The sequence below is a fragment of the Hirundo rustica genome, chromosome 5, assembly GCF_015227805.2.
Source record: "Hirundo rustica isolate bHirRus1 chromosome 5, bHirRus1.pri.v3, whole genome shotgun sequence".
Classification (NCBI taxonomy): Eukaryota; Metazoa; Chordata; class Aves; order Passeriformes; family Hirundinidae; genus Hirundo; species Hirundo rustica.
The window spans coordinates 35948701-35970586 of NC_053454.1; the positions used below are offsets into that span (position 1 = coordinate 35948701).

Genomic DNA, 21886 nt, shown 5'->3' on the forward strand with positions numbered 1-21886 from the left:
TGTTCTTCTCCTTTACATTTTAGGCATACTTTCAGTTATCTAGGAACAACACGATGCCTCCCACTGCTTTACAATTAATAGAAATATTCTTCCCCAAACACACACCATTTTAGGATCACACACAACACGTCGTACTCAGTAGGTAACACACCTAACATGCCATCTTCTCTTTAGTTTGTTAACAAAGTAGTCATGAAAATGTAAACATTGCTAGGAAAAAATACCTGGAAAACAAACAATGCTTTTAGAATAACCACACGGTTGTACAATGGTTTCTGCCTTGACCCGGCATACTAGGCAAGCAGTTACGGCTGGGTGGGTTTGTGGGTTAGACACTTCGGCAAGACCATGCTCATGACAGGGGAGTGGCAAGGGCACTGCTCTGTCACTCGGAAAATGTGCTGTGTCTTCAGACACCTTAGGAGGAGAGGCTGGCATTTTCAAACCTCACCTTGTTCCACACTTAGGCTGAAATGCAGAAAGAACTGAAAACACATCCATGATTTCATTTCAGTGAGGGAATCACCCTGCTGACTTAGGGGTGCTGCCCAGACTGCCCCTGTCCTTTCTTTCACACACGTGCAGGACCTTGGCTTACACAGAAACAGTCCTGTGTAAACAAAGCTACTACCCTCTCCTTCCCCCACCTGCTGCAACCTGAAAATTATATCCACTTGCAACCAGGAGCCTCAATACACATTTGAGTAGCAGCAAATTCCCTTCACAGCTTTAAAGTACAACCTACATGAGAGGCTGAAGGGGCTGAGCCTGCAAAGGCTGTGTCATTTCTGTGAGGTACTTCTTGTCCTCAATTTCCTTCAGTCAAAAGATGATGGAAGCACCCTTGAACCCATGCATCTTGACCCACATGTGTCCCCTCCAGAATTAATTACTGCACTGTCCAAGGAGGGGCGAGTGAGCCCTAACATGACACAATCAGTCTGTCCCAGCTCACAAGTACTTGTTTCATTATGAACTACACACAAAACAGTAGGGTTAGAGCTGAAAAAAATTCTCCTAAAAGCAAAACTCTGGGAATTTGCAAATAAATATACTTGTAAAAAAGAAGTTCTCATGGAGGTTGCTGGTGCCACACTTAAGTACCATGTCTCTTTTTGAAAGAATTCTTTCATTTTTGTTTCAGGGAAGATCTTTTTAATGTTTTCCTAGTTTTTCCACAAAAATCCAACAAACCATGGACTCTGCAGTCTAACACATGCATTGTACTTGGTGTCAGAATATTACTTTCTGAATTTCAGGGAACTGCTCATTTGTATAGCATGTATTTTTTGTCAAATAATTAGCCCAGTTTGTGATGAACAGGCTCAAGCAGTACACAGCTTCTCTTTTTGCAAAAGCCATATGAAATGGGAGCTATTATTGTTATGTTTATTGCTTCTACACTTGGAAATACCAGAGATCAAAATAATTCTGCTTTATTGTCAGAACCCTGACCTGTTGTCAATTCAATATCCACTCCCCCTCCACAAATGTTACACTTCAATAAATCATCTGAAAATTAACTTCCAAGGACAAAGAGCTGGTGTGTTGAATACAATCACCATGACTAGTGTGACTTCTCTTTGTGTTGGTGGTGCAAAAGTCGGAATCGCTCAGATCCATCTTTACCAGTCCCTGTTCTGCCCATTTATGTGAGGTGAGCATGAGCACAAGTAGTGACAGAGCATGACAGCCCTCGCACCCAGGTATGCTGAGGAGAGCTAATGCAATTTCTAGACCATCAGCACCGGTCTGTGTGGGCTGTAAGATGGCTGCTGAGAGCGAGGTTTACAGATTTATAATTTATAAAGAGCTTGGCTGCAGAAGAGACTGGAGTTTGGAATGGCAGGAAACAATCGTATGACTAAATTGACCTGAAAAGAACTGTCAAACATGCAAGCATATTAAACTCAATATATTGTCTTCACTTGAAAACTAGATGTAATATTCTGCTGTGGGTCCATCTGCCTGAACACAAAACTACAGCTAGACAGAGAGATTTAAAGACGTAGTGACTGAGATGGCTTTTATTTATTTTCTTGCCACATCAGGTTGAGTTACTGTCAGATGCTGTCATATCAGCTGGAAGTAAAGGTGTAACATCTGATTAAAAGGTCATTCAGACCTTTAAATACACAGAATAGTATTTTTGAAGGGCAAGGCTGTGGTTTAATATGTGTGCTTCTGAAAAAATGCAAGATAAGGAATTTATGCATCCGTGTACCAAGTTCTAATTAAAGATATACATTTACAATTAAATATCCATTGTGCTAACTACTAATTTGGGAATGAATTATTAAACCCCCCTTAAACAAGAAAAAAAAAAAAAAAAAAAAAAAAAGAAATCTTTAAAAACAGAATAGCTAGATCAAGTTAAATCTAAACCAGTGTGAATGAAATACACAATGAAATCCACAGGTTTCACCACTCCAGGAATCAAGGTTATTTCCAGACAAAGAGAGACTCTTCAGCCCATTTAGAGGTTCAGCACACCCATATACAAGTTTAAGTGCAATGACCATCTACTGCTTGGCTGTGTAAATCCAGCAGTCCCAGATGGGGAATCAAACTCCTGGCAAGATTACAGTGCATTTCTGGATCTCTGTGCTGCCGGTGGGGAATCGTTATCCTGAGTGACAGAAAAGACAGATCCCCCTGGAAGCCTAGGGAGGGGTGGTGAGGAGCAGAACCAGAGCTGATCAGCGCCGTTTTGCTGTAAAAGCCTCCTCTTCCTGTGCTGGCGCAAATGCTGACAAATGGCAGGCTTGCTCTCAGGAGGATGCTCAGAAACCTGCCACCTGGGCTTCTCCAAGCAGGTAATGCCATAAAGCATGGTGCTGGAGAGGATTTATCCCTACATAAACCTGGGATGAAATGTCCCCCCCACTTCAAACTTTCTATTCTACTCCCTATGAGCCAGTTTTCACTGTAGAAGAAGTAGCTTGAATATCTGAAATCTGAAAATCTAATTATTGCCTAGAAAAATGAGCTTCATATAGGGAACCAAGCATGCTACATTTTTGGAGGAGGAGGTAAAAAGCAGGCAACAGAAATCAACAGGAAATCTCCACAATTAAGCAGAAAACTGATACCTACATATCTGACCTGGACACCCCACGGGGAAATGTAAAAGCAGACCCTTGCTATACGCAACACGTGAAAACGGCATGCTGGCAGGAGCCGTAAATTCCTCGCCAAAGTCTGTTTCAACACTTGCATTTTCACAGCAAAAGCACTCATTAAAGAATGATGCCTCCCACTGCCCTCTGGGGTGACTGGCTGACGGAGCAAAGCGTGTGATACCAGATGGTGGGATTTGCCCACCCAAGGGCTGTCTGCTTGCCCAGCCCAGCCCTTGGTGAGCTCAAGCCCACCACACCTGCCAGAGAATCCTCTCTCCTTGGCTCTCTGAGTCTCACAGCCACCTGAAAGATGTGATAAAGAGACAAGGAATCAGGAAAGTTGGCTGCACCTGCTTGGGATGCTGCTGCTGCTTGGGTTGCAGGAAAAATTCACAGCTACCCAACCAAGACCCACTATAAGTCACCTGTATTATTTGGATACTATTCTCTGCAAGGCTAGGGGATCATCTGAGTTGAGGTGAACCACATTCAGAAATAAAATAGAATAATGAAATATATCAGAGCACTACATGATTATGACCTAATACTTTACCAATGTTAAAAGATGTTGCATTATGTAAGAATCCTTTGATGTTTGATCCATGAGCAAAAATCCTGCTCTCATTGAAGTAAACTCACATGTTGGCTACAGCAAATTATTAGCCAGATGTGGCACTCCTCATTCCTCTTGAGGAGCCCTGGAAACAATCCAGCTCAACAGAGGCTCTTTGGGAAGAATATGGCAACTGAGGTATGTCTAACAAAATCTGGGCTGCCTGGTGGTCTTTACAGAGACCTACACAACCACAGAAATAGACAGCAAGTTAATGAATCGCAAATTCACATGGCAAATCAAATTAAACTGGTGGATTTCCCAAAGCAGCAGGACTGGTGCTATCAACACAGGGAAAACTGAGCTTACCAAGATCTGCAGATAACCCACCATGAGCTTCTCAAGATGGGGAATAATGTCTTCTTGAAAAGCCTTGCACAAGATAAGTTTGGCCTGGTACGTTATATACATATACATATACGTATAAATATACGCATACATATACATATACATAGTCTATGTATATCTCAATATATCTATATATATTGAGAAAGAGATATGTGATCTGTTATAGAGAAATATGGTGCTCTATGGTGGCCAAAACAATTCAGCTGGAACGTCCCGGGCCTTGCATGAAATGCAATTTAAACCAATTGGCAGCCCAGCCCAGCAAACACTGACCACCACTGGCCATAAACCAGTTTATGTGTTTTCCTTACATGTGTCAATGCAGGCTATGCACCTCATCAGTCTCACAGAGCCCACATGACCACCAACAGGAAAGCAAACTGGCCTTTACTTCATGTCATGTCTTGTATTGCTAGTGCCACAAGCTAATTCAGGTGTCTGACACGGTCCCCCTGGAAATGACATCACCATTGCTCATGTATAAACAATGCTAACTTTGGTGCAAATTCAAAATTCACTTTCCATCCCTGATTTCCCTCTTTGAAAGACCCTTTCCCAGACAAGAGCTGGGCTCAGGGCACCCATGGTGGTACAGGCACAGTCTCATAGCTGGAATGGAGCTGTGTCACACTGTGGTGGGCTAAAGCACAGCAGAGGGATGCCGTCTCCTGACCTGCAGAGCACTATAAGATCATAGAATGTTTTGGATTGGAAGGGCCCTTACAGATCACCTCCAACTCACCTGCCATGGGCAGGGACACCACCCACTGCACCAGTTTGCTCAGATCCCCATCCAGCTTGGCTTTGAACACTGCCAGGGATGAGGCATCCACAGCTTCTCTGGGCAGCCTGTTCCAGTGCCTCACCAACCTCACCATAAGGCATTTCTTCCTAATTTGTAATCTAAACCCACCTTCTTTCAATCTAAAGCCATTTCTCCTTTTCCTACCACTACATGCCCCTGTAGAAGGTCCCTCTCCAGTTTTCTTGTAGGCTCCCTCTAGACACTGGAAGAATAACCATCTCCTGAACCACAGAGCATCAGCATCTCCTGACACACAGGAAGGCGGGTGGGAGATGCCACCTGTCCTGCATCAGCCTGCTCTGCCACTGGCAAATGCAGTCTGGACAGCATCTCCACTCCTTACTTGCCTAAATGCTAAGCCACCCTGAGAGGAAAGCAGCCTTTCAAAGTATCTGCAGCCCACTTTGCTCCGCTCATAAATATACATTACCTACAGCAATGACTTTTGGGAAAACCTCATGACGCTCAGATTCAGCTCACACAGTCTCCTTGAATGTTTTTCTTCAGGCAAGGAGGCTTGGGGGCAAGAAACTAGTGTGTGAACTGCATCCCCTGGAAATGCAGAAGGAAACGGCAGAACCCAGCTTGTGTTACGTTTCTCCCAGCTGCTCCGCTGCCTGTCCTGGAGGTATGCCAGGAGACCCACCACGCTGACCCGGCACCGAGGGGGCCAGCTGCGGCTGCAGGAGGATGAGTGGATGAGGCTTTGGCACACGTGCACACCAGCTGGCACAGGGCAACTCCGTGCAGGAATAGCCCTGGCCTCAAACTCCTGGCATCCTCCCACCCAGCCGCAGGCCCACGGGAGGGATGTGCTGCCCAGCTCTGGACGAGGTGTGAAACAGTCCACGAAGCTGCTGCTCCCCACAGCTGCCAAAACCCCTGGCTGCCCACCAACGTTGTGCTCCTGCTCACTGTACATGTTATCAGGCAGTAACAGATGTCCTCTAATAACAAGCTTATTATTGGACTTAGCAGATAAAAAGGGACATGTACGCTGGGTCAGAAGCTTGGTAGCGAGCTTTCTTCCACAGCCCACCTTAAAATATCTCTCCCCATACCTGAGCTACAGGCCTGTCTCCCCTCATACCAAGGATGAGATTTAACATTTATTTTAAAAGTCAGCTTTATTTGCTCCGAGAGGACACGCATCTGCGTGCTGGCAGTTATTTTTCCACTTGTGCTGCATATCTCTCAGGCTGTATTTGAGACAAACCAGATTTAGAACATACCAGATTAGGAAAATTCATCTGACTTTCTCTGCCGCCAGCTCCACTGAGTGAAAAGTAAACCTTTGCCACAGGACACTGCAAGTAGAAATCTTAAAAATGTATTCCTAAGTCAGGGTCATGGTTTGAAAACCCAGCTCTTCTCAAACAGCTCAGAGGTAACCTCAGGAGATTTCAGCGGAGTCAGCTGGGGAATAAAGGATTTGTGCCAACGGCCACGGAGACCTGCCACTGTACAGCTGGATCCTGCCACTTGGACTTGACATCAGCAGCAGGCCAGAGCTCCCCAGCCAAATCAATAGGATTAGTCAGAGAAGTAATGTGTTTCTCCACGGGAGAAAAAAGGAGCAAAGGTATCCCTCATTTACATTCACTGCACACCACAGTTTATTTTATATATTAATTTTTTTTTCACTACATAGATGAGATCAAATTTGAGGCAATGGGATCTTGATCTGAAAAAAAATGCTTAATGCCATTGGGGAAAACAGACGGCAACTACAGATGCGAAATCATAAGGAATCCAGACTAATGCTGTCAAAGAAAAAACAGCTCAGTCCCAGGAAATGTGAGCGACGGAGCCCCTGGAGGCCCTCTCTGTGCCGGTGAGCATCACCTTCAGCTCTAAGGAAAGCAGCTCACATGCTCCACCGTCGGCCTCAACACCCGCAGGGGTCAGCTCGAGTCCCTAAAGCGCCGCGGCGGTGCGCGGAGCGTACCGGCACACGGATGCAGGCAGAGCCCTGGCAAGGAACGCATCTCTGCCCATTTCCTCCCAGGCTGGGAGTAGCCGGCTGTGGACGAATTCCAGCACACTCCCTCCCTTGTGCCAGCGCAGCCCTTTTGGCCAGCGAGCCGAGGGACGGAGCCAAGTCTCCACCTCTGCCGTCTCGCTCGCTCCCGAGGGGAGCGCGGCTTGGCCGCCGGCTCCCCCGCGCCTGGCATCCCGCAGGCGGGGCTGGCAGCGGCGGGCCAGCCGGGCCGGGAACTCCTCCTGCCACCTGCCAGCCTGCCGCTCAGCTCCAGCTGGCCACACTCCGGCCGCAGGCGGGGGCTCCTAATGGCTTCCTGGCAAAGGCAGCGGGGAAGATATCAGAGGTTGGGCTTTTCGGGTTAGGGGTCTCCCACATCCCACTGTCAAAGGGATTCACTTTCTTTCCCTATTTCTACATCCCTCTTGAGCAGTTCATGCAGTTCCTTCACTTTTTCAGCTACCCCTGTACCTGAGGGTGGAGCTGCTAAGTCTGCTGGAGCGCCTACTCGGCTTATGTTACTATTTTCCTTTATTCATTTATTATTTGCATTCCAGCAGCATATGAAGGCCTCAGGCAGGATGAGGGGTCGTTTCTGTTGGTTCTGCCTGCTTGGCCTCTCAACCAGTAGGTCTGGCCTATCTCCTGCTTTTTCAGGAACTGGGAAGAGCTCATATAAGCTTTAAGAGTGTTACTTTAGAGCAAAAATGATGCTAAGCAAGTCAGAAAAGGTGTCATTCAGTGCTCCCCTACTGACTGTGGGAATTAATATCAATAGTCAAGTGCTTTATTAGCAGAAAGCTCTGTTACTGACAAAAGTTTTATAGAGAAAATCTTGGATACAGGTTTGTTACCACCGTGCAACATAAAACCCAAGACTTTACAATGCACAAGACGCTAAAAATGAAATATCCACACCAGTGCTCAGCTTCTGCTTTTGCCTAGGAACTGTTACTTCTGCTGGTTACTTCTGCTGACTTCTCTGTCAGACATTATCAACTAGAAGTGTGCCTGCCTTACTGCAATGGATGTACCACCTGCATACACCTCCCCCTCTCTCTCACACACACTGCCATTCACCTTCTCCCTAATCAAATCTCTGTGAAGACCATCCATCAGCCCCTATCATTTATCCTTCACACACACACCAGCTCACAAAACAGAATTATTCTTGTTAACATTCATTCCATTAATGAGAAATCCCTGCTGGTTCATCATCTAGTGGTACAAGTCTTTGCACTCACAGGCTGACATCTCTATCATCCTCCAAATTCCCACCCTGGGGTACAGTAATCTCTTACAGACTGGTCTCCAAGCAGAAGAGAGGCACGTTTCTCAGTACCAAACCTAAATATAAATCTCTTCCCCCTTGAGCTGCTGGGCTTCAGTATCTTTTTCTCCTGCATGGAACCTAAAATCAGCTATGATGCCTCATTGGTTAGCTAACTGTTTCTGTCCTTTGGGATTTTTCATATGCTGTTGATAAAAGAGTCAGTGAAAAATACATCCATTAAATTCTTGGTCTCTGCTTGCTTGTTTCTTTTTCTGCAAAGCTTGCAAAAAAAAAAAAAAAAAAAAAAAAAAAAAAAAAAAAAAAAAAAAGGAAGGAAGGAGAAATACATCACTCAAATGCAGCACTTTGTATATGAGCTGAGGGAGTATAATCAGCCAATGCCTAAGATTCATCACAGGTGCCAGTTTGGCTCTCTTGTAGCCAAGCATCAGGGTCAGCACCATGTATTGTCTGACTCAATGCAGGAAGAGGAGCAGCAACACAAACTTTTATACAACTGATCACCACAATTCCTGACTGGTGAAGGAAACATTAATATATTGTAAATGGTTTTGAATCCCATTCTTTCCCAGGTGTGTCTTCTGAAATTTGCAAGGATGACAATTAAGACACCTCTCACTAATTATTTTCAGGACACTGTGACCTCCACTGGACTTTTACCTACAATTACTCTACATCAGCTTCCAAGCAACCAGCCAACCATTTCACCACCTCCCAGAGCTCAGATGAATGGGTGATTTAGAGGGAATGGGTTTTACATTACTAAGATGGTGTCATTGAGTCCTCTCTCAACCCCTGCCATGTGGGTCACACAACCCTTCCAAATATGTTTTTCTCCTGTTTTGTTCACTCTAAAACTAAAAGCCTTTTTTTCAGTAATACTACTTGCTTTGGAGATCACATATTTAAGAATGTAAATTTCTTGCCTCTCCTTTTCTGTTTCCAGCCTCTTTTAATTGCCTCTTGCTCTGCCCTCCTTGTAGCTTCTACACAGACTCTGAGAGCCCTTCAGCTCTCTTCCAAGCCTGTAACTGCCAAGGCTGCTGCACCCAATCTCCAATCCCCCACCACAGTTAGGATGTGCAGAAGGACTGGTGTTACTGAACTGCAGTTGTTTTGGGGTATTTTTTTCATGACAATGGGACAAACCCTTTGTGTTAACATAGTGCCAAACTGATATGCTGTCATCATGCTCCAGCTTTCCTAGGAGAGACAGTACACACCACCAAAGAAATGTTTAAGGCCAAGAAGTCCTCATGCAAGAAATCATTTTCAGCCTCTCCTTTGCAAGCTTCCCTGCTCTCTTTCACATCTGTTGGCTTTTCTGTATATATGCCTTTATCATTTTCTTACCCCTTGAACAACTTGTTTGGATGACAAGACTCCACCCATACCAAATGCTCACCGTGATATCCAAGATTCTCTCCATACACTCCAGTCAATTTTTAAAAATTAATTAAAAGAAACTGCTTTATGATATCAACAAGAGCTATGGGGAAAGCCCTGCTTACCCTCATCAAGGTTCCCCTCAGCACTGTGAAATCTTGGCCTTCCCCTGCAGAAGTTTTGGGAAGATGGTTACCGGTGAGCTCTTCAATTGCCTCACCTGAATACTAATTTATTACTCATAGCAGCAAATACATGTCGTGCTCTTCTCAGGAAGGGAGATGTCACTGCACCTTCACCCTACCACTGCACCCTTCAGTGCGCAGTCTGTCCCATGGTAACTGAATCACCCTGTAGAGGAGCAGGCACTCCCTCACTGAGGCTTCACACATTATAACCAATCCTCAGCCACTCTGGAATCCTCTGAGCACTCTGCAGCTCTTCTTTCCTCCTCCTCTGCCCTCATCTTAGGTGATATATCCATCCTGAACGCCCTTGGATTTACTCCATTTTCCAGTATCTATTAAGTTCTTCTTTCCACCTCAAATTTTAATACTGCTTCTCCACTCCCTAAACCAGTGAATAATCTCACTCATCTCTGTCATAGATAGCTTCTTAGTCAAATATATAGAAAGATAACTGCTAGTCAAATGAAGTCTGATACCAGCTAAAGTGGCTCTTACGTAGAAGTACAACAGACACCATGACCACAGCAGTCTGGAGCAAAAAAGAATACTGTCCTGAGAAAGGAGAGGTGCAAGGTTTTAAAATGCCCAACACTTCAGAGACTGAGGTAAAGAAAAATACTGAGTAGAGTAGGAAGAAATAAGTTCCTATGGTGAGTACGGGAAAGGCACTTGATGAGTATGCTGCCCGTCAAGAACACAGTATCCAGCATGACCCATGATGCCTTTATTCCTTTTACATTCTCATATCTCACTTGGCACCACTGTCTGGTTAAATAGGAAGGAACAGAGAAACTCTGGAAAACTGCAAAAAATTAAACAGGCTTCACGCATACCTGGCTATGGATTTTTATAGTGTTAATTAAGAGGATGCCGAAGAGTTCCAGGGAAAAGAAAATATTTCCCATAATGTCTGAGAGTAGAAGTTAACAAGCCTGCTGGGATCTTTTTAGCCCCTGCAGAGCTAAGGCTTCAATATTATTAAATGGCTGTTGCATCTGAAGTATGGTGCAACATAACTCAACACACAACCGAAAGCACAGGATGCTGAAATGGGGGATGACTTTAGATTACACCGCAGAGTAATTCAATTTCAGGACAGGTGTTTGCATGTGACTGAACAACACACGACTGTGGAAAACAATAAAAGTACCCAAAAGAAGAGAGAAGGCAGACATGCAGTCAGGGCTCTCAAGCAGCAAAAAAAGTGTCAAAGAAAACCGCATGCTTCAAGACATTGTGGTTCAGTACAATCATCCAAGCAGACGAGCTATCAAAAACACAGACACTACAGAAGCAGAGAAATGCTTTCCCTGGGTGGTGGTACTCCTCAGGAGACATGGTGTCTGCTGCCAGTTTTTAAGCACATAGTTGGTGGCTTAGGAATTATTAGCCACCAAGGCTACAGTGGCACAAGTTACTTATTGCTCCCAACTCGCTTGAGTACATCCAAAAAGCTTATGTTAAAGCCTTTTCCAATGCAAGCAGCAGCCATTTCCCATTGCAACTGGTGATCAAAAGGATTATGCTGTATTTGATGAGTCTTTAAGGTATACATCCTAGGTTTGCCTCCTTAGAATTATTTCACCAAGCCTAACCCTTACAGTATATGCATGTCAAGAGTTGGAAGACTACTAGTTTTCTTTTTAACAATACAAAATTTTAGGGTATTTGGAAAAGACCTGTTCTTTCTTAGTCATTGCCATAATTGCATAAATGCATGACACAGAAATTAATATCAACCTTTTTTTTTTTACTCTGGGGGCAGTTTTCTTTGAAAACCCAAAAAGCAGAAAAGCAGTACCAGGATGTTGCTTTCTGGGAAAAAAAAAAAAAAAAGTTTCTGTTCCTTTTCTTTCCCCAGTACTACAGGATTGCTTGCTGACATCCTAATCCATTCTCCAAGTGAGTAAGGTCTTCCCTGACTTCAGTAAAGGTGTTAGGTGTGCATTTAGCAAACAGAATTGCATGGAAAGTGACAACAAAATCTGATAAAATGAACATACATGAACAAGCGGACAAAAAAATTGAGACTGTTCCTTGCTGTTACCCACCCACAATCAGTGGTATGAAACATGACATTCACATATCTACCAGCTTAAACAAAGCCTCCCTATATGAATCAGGCATGATGTGTATAGTCTACAACAATTTGTACAAACACAAAATTGGAAAAGATTTTCCAAACATCCTGTAGCTGGCATAAGACTCCAAGTCATTATGGTTTTATGTACCTCTAAATGAAATATCTAGTTCAAAGTCACCTAGATGATTTGGGAGGGGGAAAAAAAAAAAAAAAAAAAAAAAAAAAAAAAAAAAAAAAAAAAAAAAAAAAAAAAAAGGGAAAAAATAAGACATTATGCTATTTACTGCTCAAAACCCCCCCAAACCACCCTCATTCATAATCTTTCCCATGACACATGCAGCTTGCCCAGCCTAAACAATACATAGAGATTTCATTATGTTAGCTTAAAAAAATAGACTAACTGGTCACAACACTGAAATCCGGAGTCTGGCACACAATTTTGATGCCCCAAGTGCATAACTTATACTAATACTTAGAAAACCATGCAAAGAACTGAGTGCAATCAAAATTCAGAACCACCACAACCAGTTAACCTCTCTTACCATATGGACAATTTCACTAGCAAAACATCATAGTTCATTGATTTAAAGCAAGGAATTCTCAATGCAAGCAGAGAGCGGTGTTTGTATGAAAGTGGCTGTTAGGTCCTTTACTGACCTACAGTTCTGCAGAATTTCTTGAAATTCTGTCCAGTTCAGTACCAAATCCCACCATTAAGAGATTTTCTTATGCAGGAGCAACTTTACTTTTGCCCCCCCTTAACAACAGTATGCGCAGTGTATCAGGGAGCCATTTAAACTGGACAGTAATGCCATGGGGTTTGGGCACCTTCTCTGCTTTGCAAGTATCACACGAGGAAAGGGAAACTATAGCATACAAAACGGTAAACCAGGCACCGTCCAATCACATTTCAGAGGAAATCACTTGCACTCAGTGATCTGCCAGAACTTCAAGGAGACCAAAAGTTTGTCTCGTCTGGGCTCCAAACATATTCCTCCACCCCATGACTCCCACCAACTGCAGCACGTTCTTGCCTTGCAAGACATGAACCTAATGCAGGTCAACTCCCTCCAAGGAGATTTCTGAGCAGCAGAGATCAAGCACTGGCGAGCAAAGATGTAGCTGCTCTGGTCTCTACTGGAGGAGGCAGCAGGAGGCCCCAAGAACCTCCAGAGGTCAAAAAGGAAAACTCATAATTGAACGTATGTTTGTCCCAGACATGCAGCAACTTAATGAAAGTGACAAAACCTCATGGCAAAATGTTCCATAGAGGTCAGATCTTGCCCTGCCTCTCACTTCCTCCCCTCCCTGCTCACACTGTCACATCAGAATCATGCACCATATTGGAAAACCCAAGCAAGAGCATCATAGTCACCCAGTGAGGGCTCTCTTATGGTGCTAGCAGCCAGTTCCAGCACCAGGCAGAGTCCCTGCAGGCTAAGGCCTGGGAACAAAAGAACAAGAGAACCTTGGCAGAGCACCAGGGGCACAAATGAGGAGGAAAGGGGAAAAAAAACAGCACTCAGGTCTGATCAGGGCTTTGCAGCCAATGCCAATGTGAATTGCACTCAGAGCAGACCGCAGCTCTTGCTCCAGCTATAAACTCCCAGGAACAAGGACTGCGTTTTTGCCCTTTTGCAAAGCATTTAACACATGCACACAGGGAGCCTCGGCCGGATGGAGGGCTATGAGGCAGTGGCAGGCAGGAGAGACAGCAGCTGTCATACAGCAGCACTGCTGATGTTTAGTGATGAACGGCAACATGAGCTACAAGGTGGTCTTTCTTTCCACCTTCCAGTTAGCCCATTGGATCGTGTTAGCCGCCTGCTTCTTATCAGACTTTACAGTTCCCCCTCACCACTGCTCAATTCCATCATGCCGTCACTTAACTTGTGCATGTAATTTAAAGCCAGATAGACAGCGGGGAAATTGCTTCCTCTGAGGCCCCTACTAATTGACCCCTATCCACAGAGCTCAGCAGTCTTCCCTTAACAGTGCTCGCACGCGCTACCGCAACACGTAGTGCAAGTTCGGAGGTTGCCAGCGCAGCCTCTCTCCCCCGTGGCAATGCCATATGGTGTTAAGACTTTCAGGATCAGATGCCGTTCCTGCTGAAATCAATCATCACAACCCATCCCTGGAGAAGGCCATCTCAAAGTCCCACTGGCTTGAAGCTCGGCTCAGCGAAGTGCCTCAGACTTGGAGGCTGGTATTGACTCAATCAGGTTGGTATGCAAATGCTCACTTTAATAGCGCACATATCAATTAGCTGGGTTGTTACGAAGGGAGCAAGTGGTGCCCGCTACGATGACAGCATGCCTAAACAGCTGATAGTTCACATTTGGCAGGACCCTTCAGCCCCTGCCAATGCAAGTCAGCCTCTCTGCCTGAACTTGCTGTCATGCTAATGAAAATGAGCACCGGGGCAACTGAGATTCATACATTGAATGGGGTTCACTTAAAAGAGAGAAGGATGTAAACTACTGTCAGGCACCTAATCTTCACAACCTGCAGCAGAGGTTACAGACATGTCCACCAATCAGAGGAAAATAAGTAGTCTCTACGGGTAAATAAAGACTATGTCTCTTTAAACCGATTGTAAACCTGAATGAACACAGAGTATACATACACAAGTAGGCAGCATGCAACGTGACGTCAATCTGATTTTTATAGATTTATTATTGCCGTACATAAAATTTCCTAGTAATAATAACATTCTATGAAAAATACTAGAGCATTGGGACACTTTTAATGTGAAAACAGTACAAGAAAAGTAGGAAAAAATAATTCAAGTATTTAAAAAAAATATATATTGGGCGAGAAGCATTCCATGAAAAATGCAAGGGTCAGGAACTGGAAAGCATTCACGTGAATCTGTCTTCAACTCCATATACTAACTTTGAGAGTTATATCCTATTCCTTCATTGCACCAGTAGAAGAGATTTAAAGGGAAAAGAGAGAATAGTTTCTGTGGGATCAGCCAGTTTACGGTTTATTGGTATTTTTCTAATTTTTCATTTGTTTTTAAACATGGTTCCACCCCCTGCCGTAAATCACCCCTGCACTTTGCAGCCACTGTTGAGCACAATTCACGAATCATCTAAGCACGTAGTGGAGTGTGAGCCCCTCAATCCTTGATGCATATCCACGGGAGCGTGCCTACCGAGGTGCCAGGGGATCCCACATTCAGAGCGGTGGATTCCCTGGGAGCACGGGCCAAATGAGTCGCTCCAGCCACTCACTCTGCCAGGAGGCTGCCCTTTCCCACCCCCAACACCAACACCGCTGCCGCAGGGCCCTCATGGTGGCCCTGTCACCCTCTGACACCCTTCCAGCTGGTGGCTGTACAGCCAGAGCACTGCTGCTGCACCTGTGCTGTAGGCAGCCCTTCTGTCACTTTATTAGTTAATGTAAATTTTTTTATAAAGAAGAAAGAAGACATAAAGAAAACAGCCATATAAATAAGTTATTCTTCCTCTCCTACAAACAAACCACGCTTATGTAAAGAAATTAGCCACATCCTGTGACAAAATGTTGTGATAGGTCACGACCTGCAGAAAAGTGATGCCTTACTGACATCTGCACAGCTGGAAAGAAAAACCTGTTTCCTTCGAGTCACAGTACAGCAGCAGAGGAGCTTCTGTGTTTATGTATCTGATGGAGCACAAACAGGAGAGAGCAAGGAGGGAAAAGAGAGAATGAAGAAAAGAGGTGAAGGCAGGTGGTTATGAGAGTGCACAAATGGCTAATTAAACCATGGGTTTTACTAGTCACAGTGGTTAAACAATTTTAACGGGAGGCATTTTCACAGCATGCCTGAAAAGACTTTAACACTACTGAACACCTTTATCAGGAGAAAGGAAGTTCTGGAAATGTGCTCAGAGATGCACACAAACCCATAGGAAGATCTGATAATGTACAAATTCGTTTCTGCCAGAGATAACTCACTTTCTGCACAAATCGATAAACCATCAGAACGTATCATTTATCACAAACATTAAATCCCAGCAGCACCCTGGTTTGCAAGCCTAATGAGGGAACCTGGCACACAAAGGCACTCTCAGTGCTGGGTCTTCTGGGGGGAATTCTCCACCCCTCTGGTTCAGGGAGTCTCTTTTAGGCTGTACTCAGCATTAACAGACCAGGGCGTTAACGATCCTTGTTGCAAACTTCCTACAAAACCAACAAAGGCATACTATTGAGAAAAACAAGACCTGAAAACCCAGTCTAGTTTCTATCCCCTGGGAAGTCCATCCTGGTTTTTGTGTTAGCAATGCTGGGTCACCATTCACAAAAAAAGAGCTAAAGGATACAGAGCCACAAATTAAACTTTCAGCAAGGACAGTTCACTCTTGCCAGAAGGAATTAATTAGCTGTTTTGATGAGGCTGGTTACGAAAGAGTTAATGCTATCAGCCAAATGTCAGTTAACCCCCAAATGTTGCTTTTGTCCCATGGCAGTGTCAATACCAACACTATTATCTCAATTTATTTAACGCAGAACAAATTAATTGGCTCTAAGTGTTGCTTTTTCCCTGGAATCCCTCATCCCATCTCGTCTTGGAGTGAGCTCCTGCAAGCAATGAGCAAGGGAATAAACCACTATGCAAACACACACAGGCGCGCGCACACACACACAGAGGGAAGTTACAATTTCTCGCTTAGTTGCTGATTTCTGTGACTACAAATCTTGGTGTCACCCACCACACACTACTTCTCTGTACTAAATCCATCATCCCCGACACCTTCAGATGCATCTGAGATGTGTGTCAAACAAGCAACACTATAATTTTAATAATGACAAGGAATTAAGTATGATTACTAGTCTTTCCTCTCACTTGTTTCCTTCCCCTAATGATACCATCCAATTGCCATTTTCCTCACGGTTGTGTATTTTGGTTCCTATTGTCTGTCATACCCAATACAATAACCGAAATGCCTGCGACACAGGATCTGCCTGTCTCTTGTACGTCTAGCAAATCTGAAAACCTGTTGTTACAGCTTTGGGGAACACAATACATTGCCAGTTCCAAGGAAATGTTGTAAAAATAACCATACATACAGTTAGGTCAGAAATCAGTTCAGTCGTACCTGTGCTATTCTTCCATTGTGTTTAATACACCACGAGCATGTTATTTCATAAAAGACATTGCCAAAGAGATCACTTGGGTACGCTTCACCTGCTACTGGGCTCCATGGCCCGTTGTCTGTTTGGGACAAACTGCTACCAACCAACCTGGAGGTGGACTTGCCATTGCTTTCCCTGAACTTCTGACAGCAAGAGCCTGGTGTTCAGTTAAACTTTCCCTTTCCCACCTCCCCGTTCCTTTAAACTGTCCCGAATCGTCATGATTGCCGTTAATAGTAAAAATAATAAAAAAAAAAAAAAGAGGGGGAGAGAGAGAAATAAAAAGAAAATAAGAAAAAGGAACCAGAGAGCTAGCAGTCTTATGGAAACAGCACGGCAGGTAAACCAGGTTAGCTTCGTTCTGTAAGGGCCACGAGCTGGCGGGGCGGGGGCCGGCGCCCCGCGGCCGTCCCTCCTCGGCCCGGGGCCGGGGGCCAGCGGCCGGTGCCCGGCTCGGCGGGGCGCCGCGGGAGGCGGCGTTTCTCTTCCCTGCGGGGCGGAGAGGGGCGGGCGGCGGGGCCGCACCGCGGGGAGCCGCGCCCGCGGCGGGGGCTCCCTCAGAGCCTGAAGGAGGCCTCGGAGAAGGGATGCTGCATCTTGAAGCTAGACAAGAAGCACTGGAGGGGCGGGGGCAGGGGGTTGAGGAGGGACGGCGGGAGGCTGGGGAAAAAGAAATCATCTCCTCTGACCTCTAACGAAGTGCCCGGTTTTTTCTTAAGCTCTTCACATTTCCTAAATTTGCAGATCTGGTGTCCCGTTTTGCGGTTCCTGCAACTGCTGCAGACTCCACAGTTGATGAGCCGCTTGCAGGGCACGCACACCCCGCAGCGTTTCCGCTTCTTCTTGGCGGGGTTACCCGCCCCGGCCCCGGCCCCGCCGCCGGTGCCGCCGGCCCCCCCTCCGCCTCCGCCGCCGCCGCCTCCGCCGCCCCCCGCGCCGGCGGCGGCGCCCAGGGCGGAGGCGGGCGAGGCCGAGGCGTGGCTCTGCGGGCAGTCCGCCAGGTTGGCGATCTGGAAGGCGCTGTCTGTGACGGCGGCCGAGGCCGCGGCGGGGGAGTGCAGGGCCGTCATGACGATGACCCCGGGGGGCAGGGAGAGGCCGCCCAGCGCCGGGATGGCCGAGAAGGTGCCGACGCGGTCGGGGAGGTTCATGATCTCGGCTTCGGCGGCGCCGCACTTGAGCTTGTTCATGCACTCGCCGGCCAGCGGCCGGCAGTGCTCGGGGGCGAGGGTGGAAAGGAAGTTGCCGTTGGCCATGGGCAGGGCGGGCTGCTCGGCCGGCGGGCAGCCGGGCTTGCCCAGCCGCTGCGAGTCGCTCCGGTGGTGCATGCCGCCCCTGCCGGCGTGCAGCGAGGAGGCGGCGGCGGCGGCCGCGGAGGCGGCGGCGGCGGCGGCGGAGGAGGAGGAGGAGGAGGGTTTCCTCGCGCCGCCCGCCGCGCCGCCGCCGCCGCCGCTGCCCCAGAGCATGGCGGTGGCGGCGGCCGCCGTGGCGGTGTCGCAGTTCCAGGGGGACATGCCGATGCGGGCGGCGGCGGCGGCGGCCGCGCTGGGGAAGATGGGGGTGGTGATGCGGGCGATCTTGGCCGCCTGCGGGAAGGCGCCGCCGTTGGTCTTGTAGAAGGTGGCGAAGGAGCGGTACCTCTCCATCTCCGAGTTGTAATCCACAAGGCTATTGAGGGCCCCCTCGGGCAGGTGGCTGTCCTTGGGCAGCCCCGGCGCCTCGGGGTTGGGGCCGCTCTCCACGCACACGTTGGTGTTCATGGTGGCCGGGCGGGGAGGAGGGGGGGGGCGGCGGGAAGGGACGGGATAGGGGGGCTAGGGGACAGGGACGGGGGGGGGAGGGTCTCTTAATCCTCCTCCGGACGCATCCCCGCGGTCGGTGCTTGGCCGGGCAGCCGTTCCTCCGGCATCCTCACGGGAGCCGCCGCAGCTGAAACACAAAAAGTCATTTCCAAGGGGATGCGCGCGCGCGGGGGGCGCTCACGGCCGTCCACGGCCACCCCGGGGGAGGGGGAGCACACACGGGTGGGGGGCACACGCCGCCGTACCCGCGGGCAGAGGGCTCCAAGCGCCGGCCCGGGTGGAGCAAACCCGATGCCGGGACAACGTGGAGGCGGGGGACACGACACCGGGGCCGGGAGCTGCCCGCCTACCAGCACCGGGGAAAATGAAAAGGCAGGGAGAAAGGGCGGGAGGGAAAATAAATAAAAGGAATTAGGGAAAAAAAAAAAAAAAAAAAAAAAAAAAAAAAAAAAAAGGAAAAAAGAGGGAGGTGGGGGAGGGAGCCGCCAGCTGCCACGGTGTCCTTCTGAGCCCGGCGGTCATTAGCTGCCTGCCGGCACAGCTGGCTCCGCCGGGCGCTGGTTGCGGCCGCACCGGCTCCCCCGGCACCCCCCACCCCCGCCGCCTCCGGGTACGGGGGGTCTCGCCTGCAGGCCGAGGGGGGCACGGGGCTAGGTTAAAAAAAAAAAAAAAAAAAAAAATCTTAAGCAATTTCACAGCCTGTGATCCCGGCGCCTGCAGCTGTACTAACGACGGAGTATTTATCCCAGCCTCTCGGGGAGGATTCCCCGCCACCGCCGCCGCGGGCTGCGCAGGGAGGGCTGGGGACACACACACCGAGACGGGGACAGCCCCTCTGTGGGCGCCGCGGGGCAGGGGGCTTCACAGCCCAGGAACGCTCCGGAGGGCACGTCTCTGTACCTGCTGAACTAGCCCTTATCGGAGAAAGATGGCTTTCTGCTTCAGACTAGGAAAGTTTAGGAGGGGGCTAAGGACACGGCGTCCGTTTAATTTCCCGCCGCCCCCTCTCTCCCTCAGGGAGGTGAAGGGGGGTATTTTAGTTCAAGGTAATGAGGAAGGTATATTATGGCAGCCTGCGCGAACTAAAGCAAAACATAAGCATAACTTAAAAAGCCCTCAGTTTACGAACACTGCCTCTTTGTTTTCTAGATGCTCTACCTGAATAGTTCAGATATTTCCAGCATCTTTTCTGATGCAAGGCTATCAGAAACGCTCACTCGTGAGGCACTCGTGGGGCTACGTCTAGTTTCCAGACTCCGGTATGTTTAGTTCAAAATGGTTATCAATTACGGTAATTACGATCATAATTAGATTAATGAACTGTTTGCAGCCCAACCTACCGAGTGCAAAAACTTCGTCTTCTCCCAACGCTGTGCACTGAAAGCGGGCTTTATGTAAACAAATCCAGATGAAGGGACCGTAAATCTACAGAAGGAACCTCACCCCCGGCTGCACTGGGGACTGGCGGGCGTCTTTCCGTCGGGGAAAAAAAAAAAAAAAAAAAAAAAAAAAAAAGACGACCCCGAGCTCGCAGGAGCCACCTCTGTGTTTCCACGTCAGGGAAAAACCCAGACTCTCGCTGCCTTCAGAGGTCTAGTGGCAATACAAAGGCTGCCCCGGAAAGCTCTAGGCTAAGCGTCGTCTTGTGGAGGGATGCGAAGGATTTGCTTACAGCAAAAGAAAAAACAAAAACAAAAACAAAAACACCCAAAAAACACCTTTCTCGTTTCCAGAAAGGAAAACCTAGCTCCATGTCCTCGATTACAACTACTCAATAAAACTAGTTTTGCCAGCCATGTGTACGAAAGCCACGCATCTGGTAAGGAATAAAATGTTAGCGTTCAGCCTTTTACGCCAGAAGTCATATGCGTCTTCTTGCCCTATTTCACCCAGCATTAAACTGGCTTCTCCCCACAAAACCTTCCCTCGCTGGCTACCTTTTCTCTCTCCGCGATCCCCTCTCAGGCTTTATTGCCACCAGCAGCGAGAAAATGATGGTGCCCACCAACCGGGTCATTATTGTTTAATCGATGCATCTCCGGAGCATGAAAAGGGTACCCGAGACGCAGTTATTGATTTCCCTCCCCCTCTAACTATCGCCCTCTTTTCCACGAATGAAATAAATAAATAGAAATTGCTAGCCGGGCTTTGGGATTCTGTCCCTGCTTAAGCTAAATGTGACCGTACATGTTCAATATTGCATGTCTGCTCTGCCAAAGACAGAGAGATCAAAGGTCATATTTAACATTCAGGAGGAGGGGCGGGTGCAGATTAATTAATAAATTAATATAGCTACGCCTTTTATTGCCCAAGTCTAGCATTAATCTACTTTTACGATCCCAGAGGACAAGAACAACAGAAAAGAAAGAGCCCCCGACAAACCCACAAAATTTAAAAAACCCAAACAAACCACCCCGCTAAAAAAACCCCCCACAACTAAAACCCAAAAGCACACACACACACAACACACACCACCCCCCCCCCCCAAAAAAAAAAAAAAAAAAAAAATCCCGGAAAGAATAAGGGGAGAAAAGATGAGGGGGGAAAGCAAACCAGTCACTTACCAGGCTCTTTATTTGGGGGGGCTTGAGTGTGCAGACGCTATCAGCCTGTCTGCCTTTAATTAGTTGCACATCAGTCCCTAACACAAAGAAGAAGAAGAAGAAAAATATCCAGATGTGCCTTGGCAGCTCCTCAATTACAACTTTGATACTTGTAAACAAACTGCGAGGGGCGGTGGGGAAGGTGGGGGGGGCGGGGGGGATAAATTAAGCCGCCGATCCACTAAACAAATACCTGTAAGTGGCTTTTTTCCCCCCTCTCCCTCTCTCGCTCGTTGCAGAGAAAGGAGGAGGAGGGGGGAGCAGGGGAGGCGGCGGGGGGCGAGGAAGGAGCAGGCACAGAGGGAGGGCGGGCGGGAGGGAGTGTGCGTGTATGTGTGTGCGTCTGTGTGTGTGTGCGTGTGCGCGGTGGTCTCCTCTGCCGGCGCGCTGCTCGCCGCCCGTCTCCCGGCGCCCGCCCTCGCACACAGCGCCGGGAGTGCGTGCGCGTGTGGCGCTGCGGGGGAGGGGAGGGCGGGGGCGGGCGGGAGGCGATCGCCGCCGAGGTGAGGGAGCGCGCCGGGAGGACGCAGGGAT

At 47.7% G+C, this 21886-nt stretch overlaps 1 protein-coding gene across 4 annotated transcripts in view; it reads right to left on the minus strand.

Annotated features, from left to right (window-relative positions):
• The window catches only part of CXXC4 (CXXC finger protein 4), a 163974-nt gene extending 142307 nt beyond the window's left edge, over window positions 1-21667 (minus strand). The window contains exons 1-3 of one of the 4 annotated variants that reach the window (XR_005700808.2): window positions 21546-21667; window positions 21314-21390; window positions 18737-18876 (exon numbers count right to left, since the gene is read on the minus strand). Coding sequence is in view for 2 of the 4 variants with exons in the window: in XM_040064339.1 (XP_039920273.1) it covers window positions 17505-17820; window positions 17902-18707 (1122 nt within the window). In the remaining 2 variants the exon portion in view is untranslated. Of the gene's footprint in view, window positions 1-17504; window positions 17821-17901; window positions 18717-18736; window positions 18877-21313; window positions 21391-21545 lie in introns of those variants that run through there. The other 3 variants (XR_009207846.1, XM_040064340.1, XM_040064339.1) reach the window with 3 other exon arrangements.
• Window positions 21668-21886: the final 219 nt, after the last annotated feature.